The 16,159-nt window shown below is 37.4% G+C and overlaps 2 protein-coding genes across 2 annotated transcripts; one reads left to right on the top strand and one right to left on the bottom strand.

Moving 5' to 3' along the window:
• Window positions 1-3: 3 nt before the first annotated feature.
• On the bottom strand, window positions 4-8,770 carry ttl (tubulin tyrosine ligase). The gene is made up of 7 exons (XM_065297230.2): window positions 8,138-8,770; window positions 7,140-7,218; window positions 6,641-6,873; window positions 6,430-6,565; window positions 6,029-6,298; window positions 5,597-5,740; window positions 4-2,946 (listed from the first exon to the last, which is right to left on the bottom strand). The coding sequence occupies exons 1-7, from the start codon at window positions 8,304-8,306 to the stop codon at window positions 2,763-2,765; spliced, it is 1,215 nt and encodes a 404-aa protein (XP_065153302.1). The 5' UTR covers window positions 8,307-8,770; the 3' UTR covers window positions 4-2,762.
• Window positions 8,771-9,194: 424 nt separating this feature from the next.
• fignl1 (fidgetin-like 1) lies at window positions 9,195-12,254 on the top strand. The gene is made up of 2 exons (XM_065297229.2): window positions 9,195-9,300; window positions 10,129-12,254. Exon 2 carries the CDS (start codon window positions 10,146-10,148, stop codon window positions 12,120-12,122), a length of 1,977 nt encoding a protein of 658 aa, XP_065153301.1. The 5' UTR covers window positions 9,195-9,300; window positions 10,129-10,145; the 3' UTR covers window positions 12,123-12,254.
• Window positions 12,255-16,159: the final 3,905 nt, after the last annotated feature.

The raw sequence follows: 16,159 nt of genomic DNA, 5'->3' as shown, positions 1-16,159 counted from the left end.
GTATACTAAATACCAGTAATACTTTAACAAATTTTTAGTGCATTGAAATAACTTAAAATAGCACAGAGTATAAGATAAGATGTCCTTAGGTTTATCTTAAGAGCTAGACTACTAAAGACTACTTTTTGAATAATATTAAATATAAAAAATGGGTGCATGAAAATAGTACATTCATAAGTGTACTTAAGTGCATTTTAGTACACTTTTTTTTTCACTTGGATGTGTCTCCATGTTTACAATATTTCTATACAACATATACAAGCAGTTAAAAAATAGTTGCAGATAGAGAAAGATCACATGGCAGAGTCAGACAGCTAAAGGTAACTTGGATGGGATTTATATTCAAAGCTTTATGTGAATAATAATAATAAGCATTAAATAAACATGGCATAATTGCAGCAAGTCACGGTTCTGCTGTTCATCATTGATGTGCATACTTTATTTTTTTATCAAGACGAATGACAGTGTTGAGTATTAAGGAAACAGATTATTTATTGCACATGATGATGCTGTGATATGAATAATAAACAGTTTGTCTAAATCAAAACAGCAGCAGTGTACTTTGCTATAACAACAGAAAGAAATGCAAGCGTATAGGAATTGAAACACAATGTGTTGTTCTTTCTTCAGACAGATACAGGAGAAAACTACAGCATTCCATATCAGAAAATACAGATATTTCAATAATCACACTTGATCTTTGGTTAGATGAAATGTTAGGCTAAATACAAACTCTTCAGTTTATTTTCAAAGACAGCTCAGAGCAAACAGCAAAGTCTAGACAAAAGAGTTGACAGACTTCAAAAAGAGTAATGCAAAAATAAAAGATATGTAAATAATGTATGTTGTTTTTCACTTTTAAAGAGATTTAATACTGTTTGAACTTCTAATAAATCCTTCCCTTTTCTGAAAATAAAACAATACAGCTGTAGTCTGCATCTGCATGCAGGCAACAAGAACATCATAAATCAGTATCCCATCAGACATGTCATATTCTACACTACAAAAATTAAGGATGCACCGAAAGCCACTTTTTTGGAATACGAGTACGAGTACTTGCATTTCAGTACTTGCCGATACAGAGTACTTAATAAAAAAACATGATTTAAATGTACAGGTAACAGCTTTAGTCATATAATAAAAAAAAAAAACAAGGGACTAGTTTTCCAGTTTGTTGTAAACTCTGCCTCTTTGGACAACACAAGAGGCATTAACCCCTTACACGCCGCTCAAACATAGACATTTCTCAGACCGTGGTATCGATCCCTGGTATCGGGGGACTTTTAACGAGTACTTTAGAAAATGTGGTATCGAGGCCGATACCCGATACCAGTATCGGTGCATCCCTAACAAAAATCAAATAAAAAAACAATTCGGGAAAACTGCAAATAATAAATAAATAAAGATTTGTTGGTTCAACTTAAAAAGAGAGTTACATGGTTACCTTAAAATTTTTTGTTCATTCAACTTAAACTACAGGTAAGGCAACCAGGATACTTTATTAAGTTTAACCAACATTTTTACAGTGTTCCTTATTTCTGTTTTTCGGAAAAAATGTAACAGATTTAACAGATGAGATTTTAACAAAGTAAAGAAATAAAAAACGATACTTGAAATGATGTATTCTTCTTAAGCATCCTTCATTTATAACAGAGAAAACATTACTAACTTGGAGAAATCTCCTTAACTAGGTAAATAATGTATAAAGAACACAGGATTTGACATGCATTGACATGCAACATCTCAAGTCATAAAAGGTTTCCTTAATCAGACAAGAAAAATCATATTGAACTGACTTGGATGTAAACTAAACATTTGCCATCAAAATTGGTGGACTATTACAGGCTTTTTGATGTGTCACTTACTTTCATTATCTTAAGTCTTGAATGCTGTATATGTATATTCTGACAACAAATACAAGCAGGGAGAAATTCTTCCAGATAACACGTCAAAGTAATTATAAGCCAATAACAGACCATACATTTGACTGCAAACAGAAACAAAACCAAGAAAAGTTTTAATACCTAACACACACTTCTGGTCTCTGATAAAACAGTGACAAGACAACAGTGCAACAAATACTTCCTGTAAACATTACAACAATACACTGCAAATGATAATAAGAATATGAATCTGAGAAAGATCCACATGTAGCGACAAAACCATTCAATACACACGCAAGATTTTTTACAGTCGATACAGCGGATGGGACACAAAGATTTTACACAAGAATGTCTGGCCGAGCATGATGGGAGTTCGTGTCAAGGGTGTGAATACAGCATGTAAGGCACTAAAGTCTCAGGAAGAAAATTCTACTCCATCATTTGTTACATCAAGATGCCTGGGAAAGTCCTGAGGAGTCTGGTGGACACAACAGAGATCTAAAGCATCTTCTTTGGTGGGAACTCCTCATTCAAATGCATGCTTGCAATCCATGTCTTAAAAGTTACATTTTTAAATCCCCAAACATTTGTAGCTTCAATTGCAAGAAGCAAAGTAAGCGTACACACGTGGCATTTGAAACTTAATCACCTGGATGCTGCTGTGTGTAGGATTCCCTTCACCTTTCAAACTCAGGTTGACTTAATTCATATGGCCTCTGTTTTCTTAATAGATGACAGCAGAAGCAGATAGTGAAGGTTGAATATTGACCTACCCCCCCCAGACCAATAACATTCATAGGGAGACACAATAGCTTAAGTTGTTTTTGGGCAGAACTATGGAGCGGCTATACCGCATCAGCTGCGTCCTGCTACTGCAAGTTATAGTTTAATGAATGGGCCAAAGTGATTAGGTGCTCTGATTTTGGGTGAGGAGCAGTTATTGGAGGAGACAGATGGAGAAGTGGAGAATGGAGGAGAGGGTGAGAGGGCATCTGCACTTAGAGAAAACACTGTGGAGATGGCCACGTCAACGATGCCTTGACACAGCTCAGGGTAGAGTTTCCTGAAGGAGAGAAGCACGGGAACGTCATTACTTTATCATTCCGTTACAACAATAGTAAAAGGGAAAATTAAAAGCTTTGAAATTGCAACAGTAACTTGGACAGTAAGTTGGACAGTAACTTTAGGAACTGCGATATTACATACTTTAAATCTTGCTGTTACAGTAAATAAAATTAAAGGGTTTTATCTAAATGGCAAAAACATTAAGGCTTGGTTTCACAATCAAGGATTAGATTAGGCCATGATTAGGACTTAGATAAATAAATACCATCTTAAAATATATCACTGCCATTGTTTCATCTCAAGATGAACATCAGTACTGTTTTTTGAAGTTAAAACCAGAGGCGTCATACCCATTCAAACTGAGGATTTTGCATGCAACCTCAAAATCAAAGAAGTGTCCATTAATCTGTTAATTGTTTTTTAATCTGTTTAATATGCACAATATTATCAATTCTGTGCTGCATCCTTGTCACTTTTTGGAGATTTTTGCCGTTTTGATAGTGTTTTGAACGTGTTACATTACTTTATTCTGGCGGCAGGCGCTGCAGTCAGCGCAGTCGCAGACGTCATTAGCGTCTGAGCGCCCTCACGAGCTCTTTGCTGTTGCTGCTGCATTTTGCTATGCGAGGAATTAAAACGTGTAAGAAACGCTCACATTTCCAAACCCCAGTACGGTAATGTGCTGTTTACCTCCTCTGTGTAAAAAATGTATGGTTTAAAATGTGACAGTCTCAACGTTATATTAGTAGATTTCTAGATTCATCTTCTTGGTACAACGCAAAAGTTCGCCAGAGTTCACAGGGGCGCTGAATCAAACATGTTCACATATGGGGTAAAATTTTATGCAAAAATCTGTTCCTCTAATAATTGTATCTAAACATATATTTTAAAATTATTATTGAACATTTAAATTAATCACGTGGCTATAGCTAATGTCATTTTCGTTGTTTATATACTTGAATTTTTTTTTTTTACGATTTAAAAGATTTAAAATGACATTAATATCATAGGATAATGCAGTTGTTGTGCAAAATGCATTAATGACACAATTAAACAATTGATTAAACCAAACATAAATAAACAAAACATGCCGTTTCAGATGTAAATATGATGCAAATATGTAATTATTCCGATTAAATAGTATTTGATATAAAAGTTAGTCAACACTTTTATTTTGGAGGTTTTTGCATGAAGGCAGGGGCGCTCAGATTGTTAGAAATGTAAGTGCCATGGAAAAGACTGAAAGCTAGATGTCTGTGTATGCACAAATTTCTGTGAGCTGTGCCCCCTTAAAATATAATTGGTGCATGACGCCCCTGGTTAAAACAACTTGATTTTGCAAGTCAATTCAACATACTATTTTTAAGTTGGCATTACTTAAAAAACTAGTTCAACTTAATTTGTTATGGTAAAGTAACATAAAAATAAATGTTGATTGACAAAAATGCTGCATTATTTTTAAAGTGCAAGTCATGTTTATAAAAGCTACTTAACCCCCACTTTCACAGACAAGGCTTAAGGCTAGTCATAAAACATGTTTGAGCTGTCTCAAATTGAAAATAACTTGCACCAACATATTTTAAAATATGCCAGTGCCATTGTTTTGTTCCAGTAACTTCTTATTCTAAGGCATGTTTATAAAAGATGCTAGTCCTGTATCCTGGCTTTAGCGAAGCCTTGTCTGTGAAACCAGACCTATGCGGCAGTTTCCCAGACAGGTTTAGATTAATCCAGGACTAGGCCTTAGTTATTTTAGGATATTTAAGTAGTTTTTACAAACATACCTCACAAAAAAACAATACAGGTGTGCATCTTGTGACAAAGCATAATATTTTAAGATGGTCAGGTCAAGGCCTTAGCCTTGTCTGTGAAACCAGTACTAAGGGTACTAAACAAAGCATTGTCCTTGAAGAAATTTAGGGGTGTTTCCCCATAGACTGTAAAAAATATGCACATAGTGTCCATGACATCACTCATAGGTTTGTGAAGAGCTTTTTTGAAGCCAGTTGCTGGGGCCTGATGTCGCCGTCTTGGGCGCGCGTCACCACGCATCACTCACAGATAACCAAAAATTAGTAAAGAGGTGGGATGTGGGTGAAGCTGAGGTGACTGGTTGCTGAAACCACACCCACCATGTTTGATTCTAGTGACAGCAGTGGCAGTTCACCTGTCACTCAAGTGCCCATGACCTTAATTATGCAGAACTTTAAGGCTTAATATAATTTAAACAGATGAGTTACAAAAAAATTCACTCCCCTCACAGTTGTCATGAAGGGCAAATTTAGCTATACAGACCAGAATCACTTTTTGTACCAGGCTGTAAACATTATTTTCTACTGTATAGTTGGGCATTTTAACATGGGGGTCTATGGGAATTGACTCCCTTTTGAAGACAGCATCTGGCGGCCAGTCGATGAATTGCAGTTTAAGTCATTTCCGTATTGGCTTCATCAGAGAGATTGATCATTGATCATCATATACTGTAACTGTCCTAATATAGCTAAGAGCTAATCCTGGTTTAAACTACAGTAAACCTTGTTCGGGAAACCACACATTACACTTTTATGTACTACTACAAATGCCACAAAGACAACAGTGGGTCTGAAACCAAACATTCTAGATGCAGAAAATTAGAAATCAGTACTGACTGTGCACAAGCAGGTGCCCCATTGATCTCAATTAGCCAGACTTTAAAGCTCTCATCTAGCATGAAGTCAAATCCAAAGAGCTGGAAGCTCTGGTAGGAAAGATGTTTAGTGCTGATGGCTGGCTCGATGCATACGAGACAGCTCCTGTTGAGACAAGATACAGACTTTAGAAGAACACCATGGGTAGCTGGGTACATGTCGAAATGCAGTAACATCAACAAGTGGATAAATGAGAATTGTGTAACAATCATATTATTGATCATTGAACTACCCAAATCTAAGTGAACATCATTATATTTTTTATTTGGTTAATCTGTTGTCTTCTTGCCAGTGATCCATACAATTTAAATGGAAATCTATTAATATTATTTTAAAATATTGTATACTTAAAAAGGTTGTCCGGTTCTTTGCAAGCAACTTTTAAGCGAGCACCTGATTATATGCTTGATCTGAGGTAAAATTGATGTTTCCATGGCAACGTTGTGCGCACTCAACAGGTACTGTCTGAATTCATCAAAAAACATCTCGTTGCCCTCCTCGTAACGGCCGTAGTTTTGAGAATGCTCTTTCTGGATGCAGTGATTGGTCAGGTGACTGGTCATATCCTGGAGATCCGTGCTGTTGTACGGCTCCGACGACGTCCTTAACACACCCTCACGATACAAGTAGATATTATACTGATGGTCTACAAGCACCCAACTCCTGCAAAAGAGTATCGATTGACTTTAAAAGTTTTCTGACTCGATTAAGGTTGGATATTCTTATTAGGCGCTTTCCATAATCGCATCAAAATGTTCATCACAAAAGTTATAGATAACTACGTCTCATCTTACCTTATATCGAATTTGCGCTGTCCTGGTTCTAGCAGCAGAGGTTTTTCTAGATATTTCTGAATGATGTGCACTTGACCTTGATTATCAATGAAGTCCAGCAATTGGTTTGCATCATGGGATATCATAATGCCTGCACCTAAATGACAAGAAGAACCTTATTGACTAACAAACGTCTTTCAACTTGATGTTTTTAGTTAATTGCGTTTCATACCTTTTGCACCTGCTGATGCTTTGGCGATCCACACTGTTCCCTCTCCGCTTTCTTTTCTGGATTGATGTGATGCTAAGAAGACCTCTCGCTCATCTGTTTTGGGGTTGCTCTTCATGTGACTGATGCCATTGGTGGCTGGAGCTACTGGAGTGTTGAGGTTAGTTGGGTATATAGTGTAAGACTCAGGAAACCAGTTACAAGAATCTTTCAACTCTGGACTGGTCTTGATAATCCTAAAGGTCAAACAAGAACATGGTCATGGTACAAATGACAAAATGAGAGCAATCTCTATCAAATATATATAATTCAAATGAATAACAAACACGTTATATAGCTTATTTGTAAATCTGGATTTAAGGCAAAAAGGTAAAAAACAAACCCAGTATAATCTAAGAAAATTTTAAACGTATTCTTACTTGTATCCATCATAAGGAAATTGTAAAGTTCTCATTAAAGTCAATGATGAGGATGCTATCAAAATAAACTTCATTCAGCTTACTTGACCAGTGATGCTTTGCGACAGAGTTTATCAGCTCCTCTGTAATAATTCACTAGTTGCATCAGTCCCGGTTCATGACCTGTAAAGTGCACAATTACTTAAACTGTTGTCCAGATTGGTGCATGCTGTACTACATGTAAAACTGGCTTTTTTTAACAACATTTTCTACTTTAATGCAATGCACTGATTCATTATACATTATCATGAGGACAGTGGATCTCAACCATTTTTGACTTATTTTTGACAATATTTTAGTGCTTGGCATAACCAATGAGACTTATATTTGTATATTAGCTGAAATTTTAATTCTCGTTTTGTCTAAATTTGGTCACGCTTTACATGAGGCGTTGTTACATGAGAAAAAGGATTTACTGCATTATTGTGTACATGCGTGTTGTTCAGGCCAGGGTAGGTTTAGGGTTGGGTGGGCTTATGGATAGAGTCAAAGCTACATGCAGATATGTTATGTAGGCACAATGTAATTATACATTATGTACACAATGTATACATTGTAGTCAAATACACCAATATAAATTAAAATCAATAATTTAAGGTCATACTGTATTAAGGCCCCCTTGTACTGTAAGTATGTTGTGGGCCCCGGTCCTTTGGTTGAAAAACAGATCTACTGTATCCATAATAAATAAAATATAACTAACATTATTGTGCATGTTATTATAAGTTATTGTGTGTTATAAAATATGACCATGTCTATAAAATCCAGGCTCAAGTCTCATAGTCTAATTATGAGATTGGGAGCATCTAAATTTCAATCTTTTACATGACCTTACTCAGTCAATATTAAAGACATCAAGTTTACATTTTCACAGAATTATCTTTCCGTTATGTAGGATAATTTTATGTAGAAAACAATAAATTACAAAACTACTTTAGCTCGGTTTTCAATGTCATGGTCATATACGCATTATAACAACTTAATACGCACAACACACACACTTGAGCATGCAATAAAGCATATGGGCCATAAAATATTTTACCAAGGCGTCCAAAAGGCAGTCGATTTCTCTCCCCTAGCATTAAATTAAATCGAGGATTGTCTTTCTTCAGTCGTTTCCATTTTCCAGTTGAGCTGAGGATCTTGGCGACCTCGGCATACACCGTGCTGTTGTCATCTCGCAACACAAACGTGTACATTGGTGAGCTCATCTTCCTCAGTAACAGTGATGAGAGATCACACACTAGCTAGCTGGCTAACGTTATCTGTCCCACAATAAACTAGACTGTAACTGGACATGCATGACTCCTATAATACTACTTAGTTGCTTAAATCAAGTTACTGATATGATAGAAACTAGAAGCAGCCCAGAAATAATCCATCTGTGTGTATCTGTATGGCCGATAGCAGGATACTGTAGATTAGGGTGTGACTCGAGACATCCAACAGGACGATTTGGCTTTCTAACAGCTAACAGTCTTAGCTACCTCACACTAGACAGTCTTTTAAATTCAGATATTAGTAATAGAAACTCAGCTAAAAGAGTCTGACTCTTGCTATTCATGTAAATCTCCGGTCTCTGTGAACTCGTCTAGACAACAGTTTAAATCCCCTGTTGAAGCCTCTTTATCCCAGCACGCTGTCATGATGTGACGTACCGCAGGGAGAGACTCGAGCGGCTGTGCGCGCAGAGAAGTATGGGTATTGTAGTCTTACAATGAATACATTTCAGGAAAGTATGATTTTGAAATTCGTCTAAATTGTGACTTTCTGCAATATTTTTCACAAAACATTCTAATAATAATTATAGCTTTAATTTTATAAAGGATATCATTACTTAAAACTAACAAAAACAGTACATTTAAATAATGCACCAGAATATCAGATTGTAGCGTTTTAAAATATTTAAATACACTTGAATAAATATGTAATATGACTACAAAAGTCAGCCCTCTAAAAATACAAATATAAACATATTTTATTTGCAGTTTTAGCAAAATAAAAACATTGGTATATTACGCCAGCAGATGTCGCACGTGGTCTGAGCACAGTTCGGCCGGAAGCTGCGCGTGCGGAAGCGTCATACAGGAGGCGGGAATTTTAGTAAAGTGCACGCGCGTGCTTTCTCACTTAGTTGTTTACATTCCTGGTTATTTCTACATAACTACATAACCGTTTTTACACAAGAAATACATTTAACCGAAGGTAGGTTTGTTTGCTCACCGACAATGAAATAAAGTCAGGAATGTTTTTGTGTTTTGCGTTCATACAGTAACAGTCAGCTGTGCTACACTTAATTTCAGTTCTGACATTATGTTGTTTACTGAGCTTCTAATCCCTTAAACTAAATTGTCAGAGTGAAATCGTTATTAGCCAATTCATTACAGTTAATTTTAAAGCTTTCATTAAGGTCTTGAGACAGTGATAAACATATTGTGTCGGGGATATTTTATAATAACTGATATTCTTAAATTAAATCATCTGTTAATAGAATACTTAAAAACTATTCATTTATCTCCACCAATATATCAAAAATATGCAACATTTTTAATCTACATAATCTGTTTAATTTCATCTTTTGATACCACACACTACCTAAACCTAGGTTTAAGTAAATGTAATGAAAAAGATAAATGATAGTAATCACACAGTTGATGGTACCCATTGACGTCCATAGTAGGAAAAACTAAAAATGGCCACCGTCAATTGTGTGCTTACTATAATTTATCAAAATGTTTTTGTACAATAGAAGAAACTCATACAGATTTAGAACAACATTAGAACAACAAATGTTTGGGTGAAGCATCCCCCAAATCAAAACTATTTAATCTTCACGATACAATGTAGCTTAACGCTATACCTATATCATTATGATAGATAGTTACATATACTTTTTATGCTATTGTTTAGGCCAACTGTTGAATTACGCTCCCTCCGTTGTACGTCGCTTAAAAGTAAAGTGTCTTCTAATTGAATAAATGTGTGGCATTTTAATTTACATTATTAACCGATCATGTGCCCACTTCTTCTCAGGCTGCAGTAGGCCAGGCATGAGCAGCCAACACCTGGATGAGTGGCAAAGGAGGTCCTTTGACATTTTGTCTGGCTCCCGTACACCTGAACAGACGGCTGATGCTTATCGGGCACACATCCTCTCCATTCAGCATGCATGGGCAAATGCTGAGATCTCTCCGCCCGGAGCTGCCAGCCTGCTCAGGACCTACTCTGAGCGCTACGCCACAGTCCTGGACTCGGATGACCCACGCACAGGACTAAACAACTATGCAGAAAGTGCCCTACATCTGGCCCGCAATCAAAAGAACCATAGCGACAAATGGGAGTCGTCCCTTACAATCGAGAACGTGTTGAACCTGCCATGTGTGCAAAAGATGATGCAGGCTGGGTCAGGGGATGGCTTATTCCCTGTAGATCCAGCAGATGTTAACATCACTGTCGGTGGTGTGGTCAGTGGAGGTGTGGAGAAAGGCTTTGGTCTTTCTTGTCCTTCCTTTGAAAAACGAGATGACACGGCTCACAGGTCTGCTGTGCCAAGAGCTGAGATGGCAAGGGGAGTGAGTAACCCACTTAACAGTGTTGCACAGTGGGACAGGGGTTGTGAAGAAGCCCCTCCTCAAAATGCTCCAACAGCATTTACACCAATCTTCAGCCACAAAGATTTTAATTCCACAGGCAATGCAAGTTGTCTTCCCCAATCTAATGTAGGTTACACAAGTGGGACTAATGTGCATAATCAGCCTGTGTTCTTTTCCTCTTCGAACCCCTCCAAGAGGAAGAACTTCTACGGCTCAGGAACTGAAAGCAACAGAAGCGCATTCCCATCACAAGTGGAGTGGGAACCGCGAGGTGGGGGACGGAGAGGAGAGGAAGGAGTCGGCACTAACTTTAGATCGGCACGAGAGCAACTTATTGTTGACCAGCAAAAAAAGAATTCCCATCAGGGTCAGCGCTCCACGGTCACTAACGTTGCTACAACCACAAAAAAATCTCTAGGGGCAAATCGGCCTCGTGGAGCCTGCTCCAAATTTGTTTCTCCCATGCCGAAACAGGACGAGGAGACTACCTCGAAGGACAAAACATCAGAAGACATGCAACCTGTTGATGAGCGACTGAAAAACTTTGAGCCCAAGATTATAGAACTTATCATGAGTGAGATTATGGACCACGGCCCCCCGGTGGCTTGGGATGATATTGCTGGACTGGAGTTTGCCAAAGCCACGATCCAAGAGATTGTAGTTTGGCCCATGCTGAGGCCTGATATCTTCACTGGCCTAAGAGGGCCTCCAAAGGGCATCCTTCTATTTGGTCCACCAGGCACAGGTAAAACCCTCATAGGTAAGTGCATAGCATGCCAGTCTGGAGCCACTTTCTTTAGCATCAGCGCTTCGTCCCTCACTTCAAAGTGGGTCGGGGAAGGGGAGAAAATGGTACGGGCGCTCTTTGCCATCGCTCGGTGTCACCAGCCTGCTGTTATCTTTATCGATGAGATCGATTCCCTTCTCTCCCAGCGTACAGATGGAGAACACGACTCATCCCGTCGGATTAAAACTGAGTTTCTTGTCCAGCTGGATGGAGCTGCCACCTCTGCCGAAGATCGAATCCTTGTGGTGGGGGCCACCAACCGACCCCAGGAGATTGATGAAGCGGCTCGACGTCGCCTGGCCAAGCGACTCTACATCCCTCTCCCAGAGGCTGAGGCTCGCCGGCAGATAGTGACTAACCTCATGTCTCGTGAGAAAAGCCAGCTTTTAGGGGATGAGATGGAGAAAGTGGTGCTGGGCACTGAGGGGTTCTCGGGGGCCGATATGACACAGCTGTGTCGTGAGGCAGCACTCGGTCCCATCCGAAGCATTCGTCTTAGTGACATTGCTACCATCGCAGCCGAACAAGTGAGGCCTATACTGTACTGTGACTTTCAGGAGGCTCTTAAAACAGTTCGGCCTAGTGTCTCTACTAAAGACCTTGAGCTTTATGAGGAGTGGAATAAGACTTTTGGCTGCGGCCGCTGAACAAATGTTTGATTGACAGTGAATTGTCTGACGCTGTTATATTTGATAAAAATGCAGTTTTGTAAATAAATGTTTGTTTTGTAAAAAAATTTTATAATAAAAAACACCATATCACAATGTTGCTGTTTTGTTTCCAAGTTTCATATATGTATATATAAAGATATTAATAAATTCAGGATGGACACCACTCAAACTAGCGTTTTTGTTTCAGATTCATTTTGTTTTGGATCCATTGCCTCAAAATGAACATACCGCAGTTGTGTGTTCCTTAAAGGGGTTGCATCACTATGTGGAGTTGTAACCGTTTTCCCTGTAATACAGAGGAAATGTGCCAAGTTTGTAAAAAGGAACATACATGGGGTCTTGAGTTTGTTATTTCCTTCTGAATGCACTTATCCAAAGGGGAACTGTCAGCTAGTACAATGTTCAGCCAGCCCCACCTTCTGCGTTCACAGAATAAATTTAACGGTTGTCTATGTTTACCTGCGTTAGGTCCTGTAGATACAGAGCATTAAACACCTTAGGGCCAACTCTCCCATTGTGTTGTGTCTGGGTGAATGGATTTGGAGGGGAAGTTGGGCAATACTGCAGGCATTCTGCTTTTATGATAAGAGTTACCCACAGATCAGCTCTTGCAGTGCTCTTCCTGTCGCTAAGCCAATGTGGTCTTGGACCATGTCTAGCGAAGTAGGGGAATGGCTTTGTATCTAGGATGGAGTCTCGGATGTTATAAACTCTTGTTGGTGTTAAACTGCATATTTAATTAATGATTTTTTTGCAGTGATATTTAGATTTTTTATAAAAGCAGTTTAATGTCTGCAGAAGAGTTGATGGAAACCAGCAGAACAGACATTTTTTTATCAAATTTAAGTTTTGGAGAGCTCTCCTGACACCATCCATGAACCTTGTATATGTTTTATTTTTTCAATATAAGCAGATGAAAGAGTGTTGATGGGCATTGCAAAGCTTTAATCGTGTGGCCACAGATGGCATGTGGACTAAAGTTGCTGGTCCAGTAAGGGAACTCACCCAGGCCAAATCATGAAGCATTGAATGATTTTTAACAAATGGTTTTGGTCAGGTTACAAATCTATTTTTCTGAAACTTAACATTATGCTGTTATGAATTATACTATAACCGCTTGGGTGATACATTTTGGGTGGTTTTCACTTCATTTGAGTAGAATTAATGTCTGTTCTGTTTGGGTTTTTTATTGCTCTGCATTAGCATTGAATATTTGTATTGTCAAAGTACAACGGCTATAAATTTGGAGTAAAAGACAAGGTCTGTAAACTGATGACTGCAGTCTTGAAAAATTACAAGAGAGATGCCTGATTGATTTGTTTGGTTCTTTCTTGCAACAGAAAAGAAGTTGGGCTAAACTGTCAATGCATCTCAGAGTGAGAATGGGATTTTAAAGTCTAATTCTCTTGAGTCGTCTTCATCTGCAGCAGAGGTGCCGCTTATAGATTGTGCTCACATGAAGTGAATCAGTCATGTAATTTTCATGAAACAATCTTAGAAAAACTGGAAGCTCATGAAAAAAGGGTGCCATTTATTTTTCATCTTTTTGTCAAGCGGGTTAATGAATATTTTAAGGATGTGCGATTGGCCGGAGTGCTGAAACTTTGTAAAATTAGCCAGCAGTGTAAGTAGTGAGTTTATCCCTGAGGAGAGGTGAAAGGCTGTGAGAACAGCAGGGGTTCCCCACTGCTGGACGAAGGACAGGCGTTCAGAATTCCTCTGGAAATATACAAGAACTTCTTACCACTTTATATCTAATATCAACCTTATTTCAATTTTAGGGGTTTTACTGTCTGGTTTTTTATCAGTGTATTAATATCAAGGATTTAACATTTTAATCAACCTAAATGGATTTTTAAATGGCTGAAACAAAAAAAAAACCTACTAAATAGGTAAAATAGGGCTACATATTAGTTAAAAACAAAAAACCCATAAAAATGAAATGTTCCTATTGCAATAACCAGTTTAATTTAGTAAAGGCAACAAATTATTAACCTAAACAAAAAGTAAAACAAAATAAAATAAATGAAACTTAAATATTGATGTTAGTTAAAAAAAACTACAAAACTAGAAAAATGCACATAGCAAAGTACTAACATTTTAACATAAATTTACATAAAAACAAAAAAATAAAAGTTATTCAAAATAATAATAAAAAATAGAAAAAAAACTAAAATAACCCTGGTTTGGTTCAATAAAGATTCTTTAACATTTAGAGAACTTTTCTGCTGCACAAAAGGTTCTTTGTACACTCTTTAAAATAAAGATCATTCATGCCATAGAAGAACCATTTTGGGCTGAATGGTTCCATAAAGACGGTTTAACATTTAAACAAGTTAAAATCTTCTTTAGATTATAAAATGGTAAGAAAGAAATGGTTTTTGAGGAACTCCAAATGTTTCTTCTATGGTATCGCTATATTGAACCTTTAAAGCACCTTTATTTTTAAGAATGTACTGGAATAAAGGTTCTTCTGACAATAAACAGATAGAAAGAAATGGCTTTTAAAAACCTTTCAAACAACAACAAAAAAGGTTCCCTTAAGACATCTCTGTGAAGAACCTTTTAAAAAACCTTAATTATAAAGTCCCCCTAGTTGATAAATTCATCAGTTAAAGGGGACATTTCACAATACTTTTTTTAAGATGTAAAATAAATCTTTGGTGTCCTCAGAGTACATAATTATGTGAAGTTTTAGCTCAAAATACCCAACAGATAATTTATTATAACATGTTAAATTTGACACTTTGTAGGTGTGAGCAAAAATGTGCCGTTTTTGGGTGTGTCCTTTAACATGCAAATGAGCTGATCTCTGCACTAAATGACATTGCAGTGGTTGTATACTGCAGATCAATGGGCGATATTATCCCCTTCTAACATCACAAGGGGAGCCAAATTTCTTCTATTTTTTTCACATGCTTGCAGAGAATGGTTTACCAAAACTAAGTTACTGGGTTGATCTTTTTCACATTTTCTAGGTTGATAGAAGCACTGGGGACCCAATTATAGCACTTAAACATTAAAAAGTCAGATTCTCATGATAGGTCCCCTTTAAAACTCATCATTGTGCATCATAATAGCATATATAAAAGTTTTTCCTGTCACAGTAATTTCTTCATGCTTTAAAATATCTTGACTGTAACTCCACACCCTTGCCTCGTTTAGTATTGGATCTATAAATATGCGAATTCGGCCCCGCCACTCTTTTGCACCACCTCGAGCCATAGATATATATGTATATAGATGCTACACTTATCAATTTCATACACATAACTGCTCAGTCTGATTTCACACAATGAATATGTAAACTACGCATTTGCAGGACTAATTTTGTTAGCACTAACAGGTTAGAGCAGTCGTTCTCAAACTTTTTTGGCATGTGGCCCCCCTTGTGCACGGTGCATCCCTTCATGCCCCCCCCCCAAGGAAAATATATACCATAAAACACTCCAAAACTTAAAACTTGAATTAAACAAAACATATTAAATTATTAAATGTAGCGTTCTTGGTTAGCCTTATTTTTCTAAGGTTTAATTATATAGAATTTATGATAAATACGTTTTTTTTATTTCATTAATCTGGGCCCCCGGCACCATCTCAGGGCCCTCTAAGGGGCCACAGCCCCCAGTTTGAGAACCACTGGGTTTGAGAACCACTGGGTCAGAGGATTCACACTGCACGTGCAATCATTTCAGCGTTGAGTCTATGCGGCATCCATACATAATACTACTAATCCACTCATTCAAAATGTGATTATGCGATTGGTTACGTGTTTGTGACATAGAAAAACCAATGTAATTTCAAACCACGGGTAAAGTAATTCTGATATTTATTTAATAATTACGCACTTGCTTTACTTAATTCTCATTGGGTGTTCTGCGGTAAAATAGTGAAATTTCACATTTCAATTTTAACATAAGTATAATGCAAATTAATTGTGGCAAATAAGATGTTGCTGAAATGCATAGATTATTATCTAAACAGAAACAAATTTCCATTGACAAGTTAGTAGA

Source organism: Paramisgurnus dabryanus, chromosome 20 (assembly GCF_030506205.2).
Source record: "Paramisgurnus dabryanus chromosome 20, PD_genome_1.1, whole genome shotgun sequence".
Taxonomy (NCBI): Eukaryota; Metazoa; Chordata; class Actinopteri; order Cypriniformes; family Cobitidae; genus Paramisgurnus; species Paramisgurnus dabryanus.
Note: the sequence above shows the minus strand (reverse complement) of the source record. Positions and strands in the feature narration are given on the sequence as shown.

Excerpts from the sequence above, each read along its gene's own strand:
- fignl1 (XM_065297229.2), top strand. The coding sequence starts at position 10,146 with ATGAGCAGCCAACACCTGGATGAGTGGCAAAGGAGGTCCTTTGACATT.
- ttl (XM_065297230.2), bottom strand. The coding sequence starts at position 8,306 with ATGAGCTCACCAATGTACACGTTTGTGTTGCGAGATGACAACAGCACG. Across the intron at positions 6,874-7,139 it reads CGCAAAGCATCACTGGTCAA|GATTATCAAGACCAGTCCAG; the intron begins GTAAGCTGAATG and ends TTTGACCTTTAG. Across the intron at positions 6,299-6,429 it reads CAGCGCAAATTCGATATAAG|GAGTTGGGTGCTTGTAGACC; the intron begins GTAAGATGAGAC and ends ACTCTTTTGCAG.